General features: G+C 33.2%; 1 protein-coding gene and 1 long non-coding RNA gene across 19 annotated transcripts in view; one reads left to right on the top strand and one right to left on the bottom strand.

Moving 5' to 3' along the window:
- LOC141451692 (uncharacterized) overlaps window positions 1-11,550 on the bottom strand; it is a 50,674-nt gene extending 39,124 nt beyond the window's left edge. The window contains exons 1-2 of the mRNA XM_074123200.1: window positions 11,229-11,550; window positions 4,353-4,892 (exon numbers count right to left, since the gene is read on the bottom strand). Coding sequence (XP_073979301.1) covers window positions 4,353-4,882 — 530 coding nt within the window. The 5' untranslated portion in view covers window positions 4,883-4,892; window positions 11,229-11,550. The remainder of the gene's footprint in view (window positions 1-4,352; window positions 4,893-11,228) is intronic.
- On the top strand, window positions 1,419-17,570 carry LOC141451693 (uncharacterized). Of its 18 annotated transcripts, XR_012457022.1 has the most exons (13): window positions 1,420-1,809; window positions 3,995-4,164; window positions 4,507-4,650; window positions 6,301-6,776; window positions 6,989-7,135; window positions 7,792-9,737; window positions 10,640-10,829; window positions 14,017-14,275; window positions 14,434-14,586; window positions 14,889-15,732; window positions 16,267-16,425; window positions 16,523-17,026; window positions 17,110-17,570. It is a non-coding gene; the product is annotated as an uncharacterized lncRNA (long non-coding RNA). The 18 variants fall into 18 exon arrangements; XR_012457024.1 differs by having other exon boundaries at window positions 1,419-1,809; window positions 7,792-10,829; window positions 14,066-14,275; XR_012457020.1 differs by having other exon boundaries at window positions 1,419-1,809; window positions 7,792-10,829.
- The last annotated feature ends 1,340 nt before the right edge of the window (window positions 17,571-18,910 follow it).

Genomic DNA, 18,910 nt, shown 5'->3' with positions numbered 1-18,910 from the left:
CAAACAAGGCATTACTTGCTGTAATTTCATTTTTGAGAAGCCTAGTTCCTAAGAAGATACCTAATCACTCCTGCCAATAAATACATTCAATATGATAAATATTTTCTTACAACATACCTAATAAAGGAGATCAAAAAAGAAAAACTACAAAAATAAGTCCTCTTTTGAGAGTTAAGAGAAAAGAAAAAAAAAAAGACAAAAAACACAAGAACTAAAAATGATTAAAAAAAATTACTTAAAACATAGTGTGGAGTATTTAATTTAAAGTTTAGTGGTTCAGACTGTGCAGGGGGTATATTATTGGGTGGTTGCGAGGAGGTAGGGAGAGAAGTTTACTGCTACAGAGATATCTATCTATTACAGTGAGCACGGATCTGGTGGGACCCCTGCTATATAGCCACGTAGTACTAGCAACATGCAGCCATATACCCCCACCATGCGCAAGATCTGGCCGTACGCTAGCAGATCTGTTATGATTTGTTTCTCACTGCCTTGGGCTTTGAAATAATTACAAGTTATCTGTGGCTTTAGAGAAGAAAACAGGTCCACTTGTGAAGAGAAGCACTAAATCTCTCCTTCCTCCCTTACTCCGTGGGGGAGCCAGGGGGGAGAAACACAAATTTCTCATTTAAGTATGAACCAAGAGAAAGAGCGTTAAGTTAATTTGTAAAGATGGGGTAAAAAAAATAAGTTTCCTTCTTCTATGATTTACCACCGAACATTCTCTTTGGCTGTTTCAAAAGTGAAACAGTCTAACAGTAAGGCAGAAGACGTTCTTTACTCTCAAAGGAATGAAGTCAGAGATGTTTTTTTTTTCTTGTTACTAGCGCGTCCAAGTGCTGTGAACCCAAACTATGGGAGAAAATATCATCCAAAGAAGCCTTTTGCGTTCTTCGAAAAGTTCGCGGTATTAATTATTTCTCTATAAGATTTAGGAATCCAATTAACTGGTTACATATTTTTAAAAAATTACTCGGTTCCTTCTATTTTTTTTTTCAAACTTAAATTCTTCTCGCCATTTGCCTCATCTTTCTCTTAACACCAACATACATCATTCTTCTAGCTCTTATAATACTGCCCAAATTAAACTGCTTCAGTTCAAAAATTTAGCTAGCTAATCGTGTGAGAATATTCTATGGTTTTAACCAATGCAAAAAAAAAAAAACCCTACCGGTAACAGTATTTAAACAGCCCCAAGATTAAACACTTTCGGCGGATTTAGTTTTGAGTATTTTATAAATACACACTTGTAAATAATATCTTAATTTTTTATGCTTGCTATTTTCACTCAGGTTGAAACATCTACAGATTTTGGCATAAGGTTATGTATGTACTTACGCTGAGGTTTGTAATATACCCATAAATATGACGTCCCAACTAGGTAACCTACAAAGTATAACCTACACTAGGGCTTCGTTGTCTACTTTAAACGTGTTAATGTTAACTTTTTTCCATTGTACATCTTTAGTAGTTTATTTTTCTTTTTGTTTTAGGTTTAAAAGAACAAAGTGAGAAAATATGGACTTAAAAGCAAAACGATTAAGAGTTCTACTGCCATCGAATTAAATAACAGTTTTGGGATCTAAAATTAAACTACAAACCTACCCGTGGATAGACCTCAGCATTGCTTTCAGTTAATTAAAATGGAGGAACAATGTTTAATGATGATTTAAATAATTGGAAAGAAGATAGAACCTTCACACAACACAAACCTGCCTACGATGCAAGACATGTGAATATCCACCTGCTTGATCAATATGAAATCTGAACTACAGCAAACCTACCATTCTTACTGTACCAGACTTGCAGGTAAACCATGAGAATAAGTAAAACACTTCTTCAAATTAGTATTACATAAGTGCCTTTATATGATAACTTGATGAAATTTAAGGAAATTGATAATAGATTTAAAAAAAAAAAAATGATTGAGTCATGTCAACTGAGTAAAAAAATTAATGATGATTACTAGTACAGCCAGCGGCATTATCAAGACAAAGAATGAACGATGCGATACATGTATATTGCGCGAGGATAATCCAGTATTTCCCCAGTAGATAGATACAGGGGATCCTGTTGTTTGTGTGTATGATGAATGTGTATAAGATGCAGATAACTGATATGGAGGACGCATATAAGTTATATATAAGAGACAGAGCGTGTATATAACACTTTATGTCAGTGTTGGACATATATATGTAATGAAATGAGTGCTTTTATGTCATCAGCAATATTAAATCTACTTAAAAGCGTTCATTTTCAGTAATAATTGTGCCTAGCACTTTTGTTCAAATATGGAAAGGATTCTACATACAAAGAAAACCTACAGGACCGGTGAGGGACCTTTTGGTTGGACGAAAAACCAGATATAAAACGGTGTGGCAGAGAAAACTGGGGCTTAGTAATAGACCTGCACAAACCCTCATTTAAAAGCGATCCTCCACAGTTAAGGGGCAACATACATGCTACTTCGACAGGCTATTACACACACCTTTCAGGACGTCCCCCTTTTTCTTCTACTGCTTGCTGGTAGGCTTATCGCCATTAATTAAAGGTAGGTGCTTGTCTAAAAGAACATCGTACCTCCATTAGAAAAACAGAACAAATAATTGTCAATAGACTTTCATTTAATTCCAGCCATTTTCTCTTAAGTAAACTTTAATTAACGTAGAAATAACTTCTTAGATCAGGCTTGTGCTAAATATTCAGTGTCAACTTGAATTACAAAACCTATTACCAACCAAGATACATCTAATTTATTTAAATTAATTATCGTTTTTTAAATATTTGAGTCATATTCAAAAAGCAGCTAGAGTCTTTAAGCGAAATCCAAGATACGTAGATTAGTAGCTTGTAACCGATGCTTCTTTGTGCCTAGCCGGTTATGAAAATCCAAGTCCATATACATATATACTCCATAATATTACAGAACTATTAATTGTCCGGTGGTAATATCTGGGATCTGAGACATGGTTAGCAAGGCTGAAAGGTAGTACATGTTGAGAGTTTTGGAGAGAAAAAAATTCCGAGGAAAAGTTCTAAAATAGATGACGGAGTTTGGAAAATAAGAAGAAATAGTGAGCTCAGTAAGCTATATGCGTTGCCAGACATAGTAGCAGAAAATTAAAGGAAAAAGACTTGAATGGCTAGGGCATGTAGAGCGCGAATAGGATAAGGGATAGGATAGCTAGTAAGTTAAATTGAAATAAACGCTGAAGGAAAGACAGTAGACCGAGAAGAAGATGGATAGATGAAGTTGAGAAGGATATAGCCACATGAGGCATGAGTAGGGTATAACCACATAGAAGATACAGGGTTAACGCGAGAAAGAAACGAGTGGGAGAAGCCAGGGGCTATAGAAATGAAAACTTGATCCTGAACATTAAATTTAAAGAGAACTTGAGGGGTAACTAAAATTTTGAATTTGAAAAAAAGGACTTTTACTAAAAGCGTGAATTTCCTGAATGAGTTTTCCGTCTTAAAAACCCATTTTTATTAAGTTTTCCGGGAAACCAATGTGTCGGGCTCCTCTCTAAAGCTACATTTTTGAGTATTGTTCGATTTTATTGCAGAATATAAAATTGTTAATTACGCAAATTTGTCACAATTTTGTGAATTGAAATAAACGAGAGAAACGTGAGTATATTTCTACCAAATACAGAATTTTGTATACCAGACTTTTTAATTTACAATAGGAAAAAAACCTGCACCACAATAGACTAAAGCCCTAAAATATTAATCTACAAAGATTAAAACAAAATATGTAACTAGTGTAAAAAAAACTTATTTCACATAATGTAACATAAATCGAGAGTTATGTGCAAGTAAAAAAAAGTAAGTAGTAATTTTCATCCGAGGTTATTTAGAAAGAGAGCAATTAAAATTTAACTGGCTATAAAATATAAAAATAAAAGAAATTATTCCATATATATCATTAGTATTAATATAAGTTTATTGCAATCATATATTTGATATTTAATGGGCAATCTCTTTATAGTGAAGAGTATGGAGCGCTCTCAGGCGAGCTTGGTGGATATAACTGCAACATTATTCCCAGACGGACCATTTCCCTTCACTTACTGGCTGCCCTGTTTGCGATGTTATTTACTGCTAACTACATTAGTTCCTTAGATTGGTACAGATAATTTCAGCGTACCACACACACCGGTAAGTAGTTAATACTCATTCTGTTCACTGTAATATGATATAAATGCTCGTAAAATGCAACATTTTTTTAAAAATCTAGTTTCCTTGTTGCACTCTTTTGCACAATATGCAGAAAATAAAACAGGTAAGAGCTAAATAGGAAATAAAATTTATAGTTTTAAAATAGGATATACAAAACGTATAATTACCTGTGGTCTCTGAGGTGATCCTGTCTTCTAAATGCTTTCCCACAAATATCGCATGAATATGGCCGTTCATCAGTGTGTGTTCTCTCGTGAATCAATAGATTGTAAGATTTAGTAAACTGTCGATTGCAAAATTTACAGATAAACTGTTTTTTAGGCCTGGCTGCCCGTCCTGGCGCTCGTAACAATCTGCCAGAGCTAGGCGCCGGCGGAAACATGGACGGTGCTGGCGGCGGAAACGGGAAAGCTGGAGGTCCGGTGCCTGGCGGCCCGGGAAATAATGGATATCCAGGAGGCGGAGGTAAGAGTGCTGCCGCAGCGGCCGCATGTAACGCTAGCTCTTTACGCTTGTCGCTCATCATGGCCACCAGTTCGTCGGATGGCGCGGACGGTGGCCCGGGAGCGTACAGTCGGACACCCCGGGACGGCATCACCGGCACGAACGCAGAGTCTCTGTGCATGATGTAGGGGCCCAGTGTTCTTGCGGCCACTTCTTCGCGAGTATCTTCACCTCCACTGCCACTGCTCGGCATGTTGGCAGTTCTGAAAACAGAAACCAATTCAAATTAAAATTAAGTAAACCAAAAAGGATGATACATGCATTATTTGAACGACCGCCGACTGAGCTTCCACCTCACAACTTCAACAGAGCTCATTGCTTCAGTTCAGTACACGCCATCTCCCATGATGCTTTTCAGATCAGACAGAATCATGCATTTTGGCGACGTTTTGGAATTATTCTACCTGTTGAAAAAACACTCGTCTTTGGCATTGATGACGTAAAGAATAAGTAGTTAGTCTAGAGAAATTGCTCGGAGCGCCCTATTCGATAGTCGAGAACATGCACACACTAATACGAATTCTAGCTACAGTTTTCTTCTAGTTAAACTTACATACTCAGAAGGCTCTGCGAATGCGCTCTCATACGGCAGTGCATGAACAAAATGAAGTGGCAGCCATATGATTGCCAGACTTTCGCTCTTGGCACCGTAAAAGTAATAATTTTGTAAAGAAACAATTGCATTTTTTGCTTTTAGAGACGAACTGTTGTTTTTTTTTCTAGTCCATAAGATTTTGAGTTTATATCTAAATTATGCGCATTTTTCCACATCGGAATTTAAGCTCCCCATCAGTGTAACTTAGATATAAGTGGTCTCGTTATCAGTATTATTAATATTAACATGAATTAAATATGTAAATAAAATTGCAAACGTGAAGGAAAAATCGGTTGGGTGAAAACATGAACATTTTACTAAGAAAACTGCAGCAAGAAAAAGTCATTTCATTTTTGCCAGTAGCTTCATCGCTTGCTTCGTGTAGTTTCTTTTTACTATCAGTAGATGAAATATCTCTTAGACTTTGGAATGACTGAGATCTTCGATCATCTTGGGCTAATTTAGAATACGTACACTTCAAGAAATGGTGAAGTGCCTCTGACGTTCGTTCGACTTGTGCACACATCGCGGTACTATATGAAAAATTACCATGTACTAGTAATTAGTAACTTGGAATTACAAGAAAAATTTAAATTACGGTAAAATCATCTTTGAAGGTTAAAAATACTCTTTGGTTCTCATAATATAATGCATTTCCATACTCTTCTTCGATAACTACAAATCTTTTTGTAATAGGAGGAGAACTACTGCTTCTTTTTTAAGATTAACACTTAACTTTGAAAGATTACTTAATTAACTGAAATTGCAGCGTTAGTAGTTTAAAGTTAATTGAGAGGAAAAAAATTAACTACAATAATTTCCTGTAGTAAAGTAAAATTTAAATAGGGTAATTTTTCTTACCCTCTCATATTATTCTTAATATGCCTAGAAGAACTAATGCTTAAGTTCTTTTCAAGAACATATACTCATTAAAAAGAAATTTCGTGCTCATTAAAACTGTCTATTACTGGAAAAGTGTGGTTTTTTTTCATTTTTTTAATAGTATGACTATTTAGGAAGGAGAAAACTGCAAGCAAGATCTTTAACGACGTAAAGGAAGAAAGGAAAACAATTTCACCAAGAATACTCACCAGCAGGGAAGGGATTAGCTATGAGGTTAGCATACTGGACTCCCACGCGGAGGTCCCGGGTTCGAATCCAGCAGCTGACCCTTAGATTTTCTCTTCCTAGGAGCTTCTTACAGCTCACTGTCCGGTGATGGACAGTGTTGTCTGTAACGAGAGAACACTGTCCGGAGGCCGGCAGTGCACTGGAAAAAGCTCCGGGCGCTAATGACCTCAGCTGTTGATGCGCCAAAAAAAAAAAAAAAATACTCACCAGCGAACTGTACCTAACAGGGTTTAAAAAAAAAGATGTAGAATTAAATAATTAGGGCACTTAAAAAGACAAAAAGGATTTCAGCATTTTCCAAAAATTAGGAATAGGCATCCTAAAGAGGCTAGCAAAATTCAGAATGCTGAGATAATATCGAGTGAGTCAAAAATTTTATTATTTAAAAAAAGTAGAAAAAGGCTGAAAGAGCAAATGTGAATGACATAAATTAGTTAACGGAGGCAAAATTTGAGTTATTTATGCTCTTTAAAATTTGCAATCTTAAAGTATTCAGAATTGCAGAGTTGAAGAATTTTATATATTTTATCCAGTTATTATTACTTTCAATAACAATATCTGTTTTAATTTCAGTGTTTGCCTGGAATGAATAAATACAATGGGAATCACAAGACGCAATGCTTTTCTTAGCAGTGAAGTTCTTCTGAAATGGAAGTATGAACTCAAGAAAACTGTAAGAATACTTCAAAAGTCTCCCTTCAGAGAAAACGCATCTTTTAGGTAATTAATGACATTCCCGTCTAATTATATTTTATTTCATGATATCATTCTATAAAAATTTAGACTCACATTTCTCAAGTCAAGTTATATGAAAGTTTTCAAGATTGAAAATTGTAGATATTGTTATTTTTTGCGTGCACAATAAGGAAAGATCGTAGAAATCATGCGCAGAAATGTCTATCAAATTTATTTAAGCCTGTAAAGTTAGCGAATCACAGATAAGAACATGATGAAGTGGGTATGTTTCCTAGCCAAAACAGGGCTAATATTGAGCTGGACCCCGTTGAAGGTCTAGCGCATGGGTTCTTAAACTTTGAATCTACGAGGCCCTTTGTGAGTCCGTACTCCCGACTTTCAGCAGTAGAATATCCTGAAAAGGTACGGCATACAACATGTATGGTATTAATACAGGTATAAGGTGGTGGTTATAATTAATAAGATACTTTGTATAACGGGGTTATTTGCAAAGTTAATGCATCATAATTACTTTTTAAAACTTACTAATTATTTAAAGCTTAAATAATCCATAATTATGAATAAAAATGTAAGATGCAGGAACGTTTTTTATAGCTCAGCATTGTTTAGGCTTCCAAACTATAACGTAATGCTAAATTACTTATTATTACTTTCAATAACAATATCTGTTTTAATTTCAGTATTTGCCTGGAATGAATAAATACAATGGGAATCACAAGACGCAATGCTTTTCTTAGCAGTGAAGTTCTTCTGAAATGGAAGTATGAACTCAAGAAAACTGTAAGAATACTTCAAAAGTCTCCCTTCAGAGAAAACGCATACAAAGATGAGAATTTTTTTCATTTGAAAAAAAATCAGTTTGATAAAGCAGGCAAATATAAAACTAAATAAACCTAAATAAGTTATTAACCAATTTCATTTTATTTATTATTATTATTATTTGTTATCTATGGAACAGCAGCTGGATTGAATTAGGGATTTCCACGTGGAAATCCAGAATGCTAAGCGCTAGCTTAGCTAATCCCGTCCCTCGTGTACTTTCTGTATAAGACAAATTTTTATCGGTTTTGCATTTAATTAAATATGTTTATATATATATATATATATGTAATTAAAGAAGAAAAAACAACCTGGACGTAGATACATTTGGTGTTTTTTTTCGATAACCCAGTTTCCTACAAAACGGAAATAAGTGTAAAGTGTGGCATCTTCCCCCCACTTACCTTATATATTTAGATTTGTAATTTTCATTTGAATTTTATAATTTTCCCAAGGATATTCTTTATACGAGCGTAGCTATAGCTATATTCTCGTATAGCAATTTTGGAGGTATAGGGGGCTTAAGCTCCCCACTAGTGTCATTCAAGTACAATGAGCAGTCTTATTATCTGTATGTTAACAGGAAGTAAATATGTGAATAAAATTGCAAATTTGAGGACAACCGGTTGAGCAGAAGTGCCACTTCACTAAATGAATGTGAACGTTTTGTTAAAAAATTGCAGCAAGAAAAAAATAAATGCAATCAAAACAGCTGGAAGTCAGGAAGTGAAAAAAAACAGCTACAATACCGTAAACTGATTCTCAGTTGAATGATATGGTCAATTAAATCTGTTAGTAATAAAAGGCGGAAAGGGAGGTGTGGCCGAATAGTTCAGACACGGTAAGCAACTTGATATCAGACTGATAGTGCTGTCCGATATAAAATAAAAAGCTGCGTGGGAGTTTATTCAGGGAAAGAAACAGAGAGAGAGTCTGTCAGCGTGAAGGATAAAAAATATAAAAAGTAAAAAACCAAACACAGTTTGATCCCGGTAAGCCTTAAGGCAGATATAATACGGCAAACTAAAACTAATTCTACTAAATTTAATATTTAGATCTCAGTTACTGTACTACAGATTTCAAAATTTCAAAAAAATTCGTTGCCAACAACACACGATTGCTCACATTTCGCATTTTCAAAGAAATTTTATTCTAAGAGTAAAAAAGCCAAAGAGACAAGCCCCGCACATCATGTCTCTTTGATATGGCAGGAAAAACTGCTATAGTTCAGATCAAATTTTGATATGGAATGAAACAATTGTACTGTATCCATTGATGGATAAGATGTCTCGCAACTGATTCTGAAGTCATAATTAACTTACAGAAGTTGTTTCTAAAACAACATTCATTCCTATTTATAATCAAACTTGAAGCTTGTCTCAACTTTTGAACAACATATGATGTTTAAACTGCCGGAGACTTTTTTAATATCCTTACCTAGCTTTCTGACTTAAGCAAAATCTGCGGTTAGCCTACTACAAAGTCACAGATTATAATATAGTCTCTTGCAGACAAGATAACTACTGAAGAACTGCGCCTCTTCTAAAACCAGAAGACTCTGTACTTCATGGACATGGAAACCTAACTAGAACAGAAATCCGAATCGCGGTGAAAATGAACTATTACCTTTAAACAAGGACTTATATTTGGACTTCAGCATTAAAATAAAGAAAATAAAAACTTTTGATTTTTCTGGTAGATTATTAATTTCATAACGCTACAGAATCAGGCTCTAATTCTGGTTGTAACCTGAGAATCTTAGGCTGGCACATTAGCATATTTCAAGAAGATGAAGTGCTTTACCAAGGTAACTACCTTAAAATAGCTTATAAAAGACTCCAAAGGATCTCTCCTTTGGCAAGTCTGATAGAAAAGGGTTGATCTCCTAATCCATAGAATTTGCAAAAGACACCATCATTAGATTTAAACTGCTGAGGTATCAAAATGTAATTCTCTATTTAACAACAAAAAACTCAAAAGTAATAATTCAGTGTTTTAACTTGACATACATAAGTTGAAGTTTAAATTTATATATACTTAAATCGACAAAAAAAGAAGTTGTCTATTTTAAATATAAATATTAGACTAAAATAACAGTATTAAACTACAAAGATCTATCCCCCTATACTGTTGTGTAAAACCCGCAATATGGCCGGCCCCCATTCGTTCTCGCCTGCTTGTCTACTCTCACAATTTTTTCAAAACAAAACCGTCATTCTATGTATAACGCCGTGATTTATTTCAACAAACTTCCAATTGAAATTCTATGGCCCTTTATGAAACACCTTTAGCCCTGAAGTTATTTTCTAAATAGGCATTAAATTTATGGCTCTGTTCAATTAAAATTTAAAGATGTTTTTTTGCTTTATTTATGTTGTAATTAATGTATTTAATGAATATTCCAAAGATTAGTATTATTTTAAAGAAACTTCGTACTTTAAATTCACAGTTTGAATTATTTTTTAAAACTTCAAATAAATAACTGATAATTTGCGATCCTTATAAAAAGGGCTTAGATTTATTGATTACTTATTACAAAAATAGGAGATAGTAATGCTGCTCCGTAAATTAAAACTAAATGAAACTACGACAACTAGTCTAGCTAACTCTTGTTCCATTCTGTCATTCGGTCTCCTTCAGTCAAGTACAGAAAGAAAACTGCATTTCAATGTTTTGTTTAAAAGAAAAATTCATTATTATTTGACTTAGAATTTTAGATTTCTGCAAGCTGATACACACAGTTCTTTCATCGGCAAAGAAGTCTCTGGAATTGTGGAGATTTGAAGGAAAATTTCAAGCAATCGATAGCAATCAAGTAATTTCAAGGAAATGAATACACGTCGTTTAAGAACTTTTCTAACAAGATTTATCAACCACTTACTGAGCGCATTGCAATCGTGTAAGTAAATTTTGTTAGTGTTATAATAAACTTAAAATTCTTTAATAAAGTTCAAGTGATTACATGTCGATGAATGTTTTCAAGAGGGTAGAAAGCTTGTGAATGAAGCTCCATAGTCAACAAATCTGAAAGCTTTTTTTCCTAGATCAAAATGCTACAACAAAATAAACGAGCTGGACTTAACTTAAACGAATCTTAAGACCAGAATGTGTAGTTTTTACATCAATAAAAGCGGATAATTTTTAAAATGCTTTTACAGATTTTATAAAAACGCATTTATGAGTTGATACACTCTCATAAGATAACTGTATCAGCTTAATAAAAATGAAGTCCTTTCATGTTATAACAAATTTGTATAAAGGAAGAGAAACAAAAGAATAATAATAATAATAATCTAACCTTTTGTTAAAGTAAAAATAATTCCTCCTAGGTCATAACACAAAGAAATCACAAAGTTCACACACAATTTTTAGTAACACGAATCTACTAAAAAAAACGCCACTGTCATTTAGCAGCAGGAGTCTGCGGTAAGCTGGAGTTACTAACTGACGAATGAGAGATACCAAGTGGGGGATCAGTAGGGGCGCTACCTAGGAACTCCTGAAGGAACTGAACTCCCACCACGCCACTGAATCGCCGCCGAAGAACCTCTACACAAACTCCTTGTTTTTTGTTGTCTTGTTTTTTTTTCTCTTTAGTTTTTATTATATTCCCAACTCTACTCCCTACTCAGTATCTTAGAGCTCTACTACAACATTGCCAGACCGTACAACTAGTCACACACTCACTTAGACGAGCGCCGCGCGACAACCAGGTCTCCTCCTGTCTGACACCTGTATATTGTAACTGGGTAACAGGCGCGGGATCTTAAAAAGGCGCTAGTTTTACTGCGCTCTCCTGTCAAATAATATATTATTTTTATTTTTCACTTCTGCTTTTTGCATTAAATTAATAATACTTCAGAGTGTATCTATTGTCATTTATTTCTAAAGATACACTTCCAAATGGCTCAGGAAATTATAAAAAAGGAAATTATTGAAGCTTGGAGTCTTCTAATACAATTAGGTGATTGGCCACTTTCAAGTGTTTTTCATTTGCCTCCACTAGCGTGGCGTGATTTGTTTTATCTAGGTAGGCTATAGTCGAGGTAAATCTTCATTTTATATAGTGAAACATCAACTAAACAATTACTCCCTGGTCATAGAAATCTGTATCCTGGACATAGATAAGAAAAATATGATAGGAGGTGCTTCATTGTGGAAGAATCCTTGAAAACTTTTATCTAGAAGAGGAATCTAAGTATTTTTTTTTTTTTAAATTTAAAGCTCGTCAACATCTGAGATTATTTGCACCCGGAGCATTTTTCAGTGCACTGTAGTCTTTCGGACAGTGTTCCCTAATTACAGTGTTTCGCGTGCTATGGTTTACTAGAGGTGTCCAGGCTCCTTAGAGTTTTCAGTTTTAAGATTTGTTAGGGATATTTCAGAGATTCACTTAATTGCTATTTGGTCTCCCTTTCTCTACGCCAAAATACAAGCTCTTACCGTGAACTGCTCTATAAGCCTTCGAGGCCCACATTTGTCTCTGCACTTCAAATTCATTCTTTTTGATCAAAGACTTACTAAGAAAACAGCAATTCATTTTATCAATAGAAACTTGTTTGGTTCAAGCACTGACTTCCTTTGTTAAGGACTTACCCCTACGATTTACGGGATAGTCTCGTTGGTCTTCCAAATTAGTATTTTCAGCTCTCTTATCTTTGTTATTCGATTTGTGAATCTCTACTCTAGCGGTCAGTTACATTTTCCTTTGCTCAGTCTCTTTGTGGGTGAACCTAAAAAAAAAGCCACTTTCTAATTAAGAAATTAATCTTCCCAGAATTTCGCTGGTTTCTATGCTTCGAGCGGAACTTCTGTAATTAAACAATAGCCCTGGTAGGTTAGAGACTTCATTGAATGAGACTTCTGGGGGTATGTTCCCTTCTAGCTGAGTTTCGCCAAATTCATTGCAGAAAAACTAATTTTTTCAGAGAGGAGATCATTGACTTTTGCCTGTCCACCCTCAACCAGGAGGCCAGGAAAATCAGGAATTGTTAGTTTTCGATATTTTATTACAACTTCAAACGGGTAGATTCTACTTGATATACATTTTTTTTTTTTTTTGTAAAATGTTATACATTTTTCTCCTAATAAATGTAAAGTTTTTTGTTTACTCTTTCATCGTTGAATTTTGCTGGAATTTAATAGCATTTACATTTTGGGTACTTTAATTATAGTTAAACAATGGTTTAAATTTATATACATATATATTTTTTTGGGGGGCATACTACAACTAAGAATGCATCCTAACATTCGATCGAGCGATCATCGCCAGGTGCGCTTCAGCCTAGGCAACAGTTGGCTGTGCTTCACTGGCAAGCCGCTAGATGGCAAACCAGTCCCCATGTTAGCTGTCTTGGACTGATAGGGTTTTAGGAGTCTTGTCTCTCCCAGATCAGTGAAATGTTAAGGACGGTAACAAACGAGCCATGGGCATTTAGCTAGTTTTGCTGGTATTATGTGTCATGTGCCATTTCATCTTCTTACTCCTGGGACCCTCACCTCAAGGTATCACCTTCGTCTTTTATTTGCTTTTCACTGCGAGTTAAATTATTGGTTCACCAAACCGTTGTACTTCCTGGGACATTCCCCACCAATCCATAACATAATCAATCAAAACTGAATGATTGAACGTTTTCGTACACTTCGCCATGCCTCATTTCACCTCTATCACATCTTTCTAACACAGTAAACGTAACATCACCACTTACAATCAAACCAAATTCACCATTTTTGTTATATATCTACCAAAACTCTTCGTATAATTTTGGACAAAGAGCCCACTTGACAAGGTGCAAGTTGACCATTGTGAGTAGTGAACCTTTTTCTCATCTTACATGCAGCATTTATAATTTAATTATGTATAATTACAATAACATTTTGATCAGTATTTTATTTAATAACAATTATTTCTTAATACAAATGAAACAAATAATGTGTATTTTCTGATTAAGTTGACGTGCCCCTCCTTATGAAATATAACTTCAGTTTTACAATTATATAACATTATACTTAAAAACTTAACATACAGAAACCTTTAAAAAAAGTCCTATATTTATTTAATTTTATTCCATTATTTTTACAAAAAGTACGATTCATGAACATTGGAATAACCTACGTGTAACCTCCCTCACTCAGTCAGCAAGTGCAGTGCGAGACGGAGACATAAGCGAAGTCGAAATCTATTCACCAGACTAATTATTCTACCTCTGATAATGGATGAAAGGATAACGGAAACTATAAACATACGTGCGGCGGTAGCGAATATTAATTTTTGTAAAAAGTATTGGTATTGACTTGGATACACAGTCTTATCAGTTGGACCCAGATGAAAATTGCTTTGATTAGGTAACCAGAATATTATTATAAAACTTTTCAAAGTCTTTTGGATTTTAATTCATTCAGTTGTTTTATGTAAATTATTGAGAATAGTATTTTTACATACATATATGTATATATAGAAGATTTTCTAAGAAATGCTCTACAGAATTTTCATTTTGTTGCAGTTACAAATTTCTGACAATGAGTGAATGCAGATATAACTTCAGGGTGTTATATCATGATGCAAATTCTAAAGTCTTGGCAATGAGAATTATATAAATCTTTGACATTGGATTAAAATGTTGATTACGAAAGGGTATCTTATCTAATATTAAAAAGTAATAAATAATAATATTAATTTATTAAACAAATTGCATGGTTTAGACAAAAACTGTTTTTTCAGTATTGCTGATAATTTTTACTTTTCATTTCTCTTTACAATAAAATCTAATTATTGCTCTGTTTTGTTAAAAATGTTTATTCTCTTATTCAAGTTTTAGTAATTAATTATTGCTTAATTTACTAAATGTTCTTTAGAGACGTTGATAAAAATTTTATACTTAATGTTGAAATGTTAGTATTTGTTTTTTACTAAAATTCAATGGGCACTTCATTATTTGATATTTTTATCTATGATTAGCAGTTTTAAGTTGCTGCTTCTGTAACCAGGCCAGTGATAATTATAAGTCAAGTTTATGTGTATCATTGAGTCATACACAGGTGCAATGATAGGATAGAAAATCAGCTGGCCAATGTCCACTTGGTAATATTTTTTTATAAATTCAACTAGAAATATCAACGCGTAGGCCAGTGTCTCAGCAGGTCATGGTTTCGCCACCACTGTTTTAGAGGGTTAAATAGGCTTTTAATCGATCTTTTGGGGTACACTGACTTCTAGTTTTCTAAGTGCTTTAAATTCATAAAATATTCTTTACAGACATCTGGCAAGAAGTAACTTTGAACCAGGTTTATAAACAAAATCCATTTAATAATATTAAACCTTGCAAGTTAAAACAACTCGTCTTATTACTTTTAAAATTATCAAAGAATTCATCACATTTATAATCTTTTTTCATGAAAATGAATTAAAAATAAACTTCTCTGAAATTAGAAAAGTTTTAATTTTAGTTGGTGGGTAAAATTAATTCGTTTTAGCGTCAGACTTCAACCCATTTTCACCACTTCATTTTTTTATACCTATTCATTCGATCTAGTTTCTGACAGTGGATTTACTTTATATCTTCTAGTGTAAGGAGATAGTAGATTACATGTAAAGTATTTAGAGTTATATTAGTTTTAGCGAATGCAATTTATGTTCCAGCTGCCCGTACTTCTAACAGTTTATTAGCAACTTCAACGCATTTACATATTTTCAAGTAAATGCAGAACTTTCATTTATCTGAAATGATTACTTTTGAGGTTCTTCCTTGCTTCCAGCAGCACGTCTTCACATAGTTGTGGCCTTATTGTGGAATATTCTTCAGGTAATCATACCCATTATTTAACATTTTTAAAGCATCTAAATACATAACAAAACCTTTTTTCTGATAATGAAAAATCTTTCTCTTTAAGACCGAATGATAAAAGTATCTTTTTTTTTTACAACTTTGCAATTTGATTTAAAAATACGAACAAACTTGTGTATAAGTATTAAGTAAGATGGTTTAGGTAACTGATTGCAAGATTATATATTTTTGATAAAAAAGTTAATATGAATACAAAAAAAATACGGTCAAAAAAGTTCATTTTGCTTGAAAAAATCAATTCAATCGCAATCACAATATTGTCAGAGTGAATTAATTTCAGTTAATTTACTGTCAGCAATGTCTTGCAATTTTCTGATTTATTCTTTTAAGATTTAACCATTAAGGAGATTTAAAGATAAATTCACTCATATAACAATAATGTACCTTATTTTTCGATAGATTTAATTTTCTTTTATCATTATAAGAAAGCTTTTTATTACAAGAAAAACTAAAGAATCTCTTGATTTCATTGAAAGTTGAGTTGTTTTCCAGATTCGATGTTTATAAAATTAAGCCAGAATGAGAAAGACGTTGGGAAACCTACGTCCAGTGGAAATATAAAAACAACTAATTAAAACAGTCACTATGTAAAATGAATGAAGAAGTCAAGAAAATCTTCCTATCACGGGGCTGTGTGGAACTGTTATTCAGGTTAGCTTATTATTATTTCATATTATTGCAGAAACCAAAAATTTTTTCAGATTTTTCTCTCTGAAATTAGAAAAGTTTTAATTTTTGTTCATTGTAGGTTTAATTTGATTGATAAATTCAACATCAAACTGCATGTGAATCCTGAATATTTGAACCGTTTTTAGTCGTGCCAAACATTTTTTAATTCATTTTCATGAAAAAAGATTATAAATGTGATGAATTCTTTGATAATTTTAAAAGTAATAAGACGAGTTGTTTTAACTTGCAAGGTTTAATATTATTAAATGGATTTTGTTTATAAACCTGGTTCAAAGTTACTTCTTGCCAGATGTCTGTAAGAAGTCATGAGGATTAGTCATTTTAATTAAAGAAAATAGGAACTAAATGATAGAATTAGAACTTCCAGGTTTGTAAGAGAAAATCACAGCTTATAGAAAAATGTTAAAAGTGAAGGAAATTCTTTATAATAATTGCATTTAGCAATATCATAAATGTAGTTGGTCCAGATTAATAATGTGCTCATTTCTGTACAAATCATAAACAGTTTGAGTAAGCCTCTGATAGATGAAAATTGTTTTGTTTAATAGAAGTTGAGAACTTGGTAAGTTTTTCTTCTCTCTTAATGTTATAATCCATTTCAAATTTTTTTAATGAAAAACCTACAGTATATTCATTTTGTTACAGGAAATATAGTAAGCTTTATAATAACGTAGAGATATTTATTGCATCAATATACCGGGAATGCTGCTTGGATGAAAAGCATTATTGGATTTACTAACGACTTATTGCATCTACATCTACTCAATATAACAGAAAGTTTTATTATTTTTGTTTTTATGTTAAGTTACTAGTTACGTTTAATTTAAAGAGGATATTTTAGAAAATTTTACTTGCGTGTAAAAAATTTCTCTGACTCATCTTTTGATATCATGGGATATGTTATATGTATAGTATAATATTTATTTTATAAATAGCTTCTATCGTGAGTGTTTAGGTTTAGGGTAAAAAAATCAGGTAGAAGACATACTGTCCCTAGATGTTAACAATGTAAAAAAATATTATAATAATTGTTAATTATCATAAGCCTTGAAGATGATCTGTCTCGAGGTAGAAAAAATAAAAAATTATGACTAAAATTGACAACATTCTTTCTTCTTTTTTAAAAAGATATTGCGTTCTTTATATATTTGTTTTTAGATACTTGATGAGTTTAAAAATACATTTTTGTTATATACATTTTTGGGTTCAGAAGCGTACAGATTTCGTAACATTTTCTATTTGCCTACTCATGTGAAATGTAAATACAAATTATCTTGCGCTCATTTACTGAGATTAGCACAGAGTGCATGGCTACCATCTAGACAACTGAATACTCTTCTTGAGTACAACTCAAGTGCAATTAAATCATGAATATAAAACACAAGTTCATGTTTTTCTTCATTAACGGTTATTTCTTTACTGTCTAGTGATAGTACTTCATGAATTGTCTCTTGTCTTTAATTTTACTCCTTCGTAGCGTGCATATTTCTAGTATCCCCTAATGGTTTCGCACTTTGCTCCATCAACAGAAGTAGATTAATCAGTTTAGATTTTTGACTTCATTTACGTTAACGTCTTGCTGAATGTATGAGGAAGGTTTGTGTTAAAATTTTAATGAACTATAAAAAGTGCCACAAATTTCAACTGTTTGGATATCATACTTACTAGAAAAGACAACAATTAGAATACGAAATAAACAATCCAAGAAAGCCTGCGGCCACTGACATTATACACAGAGTTCCAATCATCGTGCTCACTATAAACTAGCCACTCTCAGACTCCGGACAGATTGAAAACTAAACCGACCAACTACAAGTGAGAACTCAAGACTATTCGAACAATATTCACAAATAACGATTATAATTCCATCATTAAAATAATACCAAGTACTAATAAAATTGCCAAAACCAGTAAACCATCCAACATGTTCTCTAAGATTACTTATATCAGAAACGGGTCTTACAAACTAAGTTACCTTTTACAGAAACTAGGCCTCAAAACCGTGTTTAGGACCGACAAACTAAAAAACATGATACCTGCACATACCGAAAAACCATTGTTGACAACAGCGGCATTTACAAACTAGAAATGCCAGATACGACAAAACAAAATTGGCTTACAACAAAACAGACTCAACATAAGCAATATACCTTATCAACCATGGTCACCAAACGGACAGCATTAACAAAAAATGACGCTATTACATAGGAAAGAAAAGAAAGACTTATGGACATCATAGAAAGAATAGAAATATACAAACACAAAGCCGTTAAAAAAATTAATGTAATAACTTTAGCGACCAAAATTAACTATAACTCGGACACGCTATTTAAAGTCATTCCGTTCCAAACGAAGGAAGAGTTGAGCAAACTTTACCGAAACACTATTGTACAAAAAATAAAATAAAAAGCGTATCTGTTTTAGTATGTTGCTTCTTTATTGTTGA

This window comes from Rhodnius prolixus, unplaced genomic scaffold (genome assembly GCF_049639745.1).
Source record: "Rhodnius prolixus isolate KJV_2025 unplaced genomic scaffold, Rpr scaffold_14, whole genome shotgun sequence".
NCBI classification, from domain to species: domain Eukaryota; kingdom Metazoa; phylum Arthropoda; class Insecta; order Hemiptera; family Reduviidae; genus Rhodnius; species Rhodnius prolixus.
The sequence above is the reverse complement of the archived record's forward strand: the minus strand, read 5'-3'. Positions and strand labels throughout refer to the sequence as shown.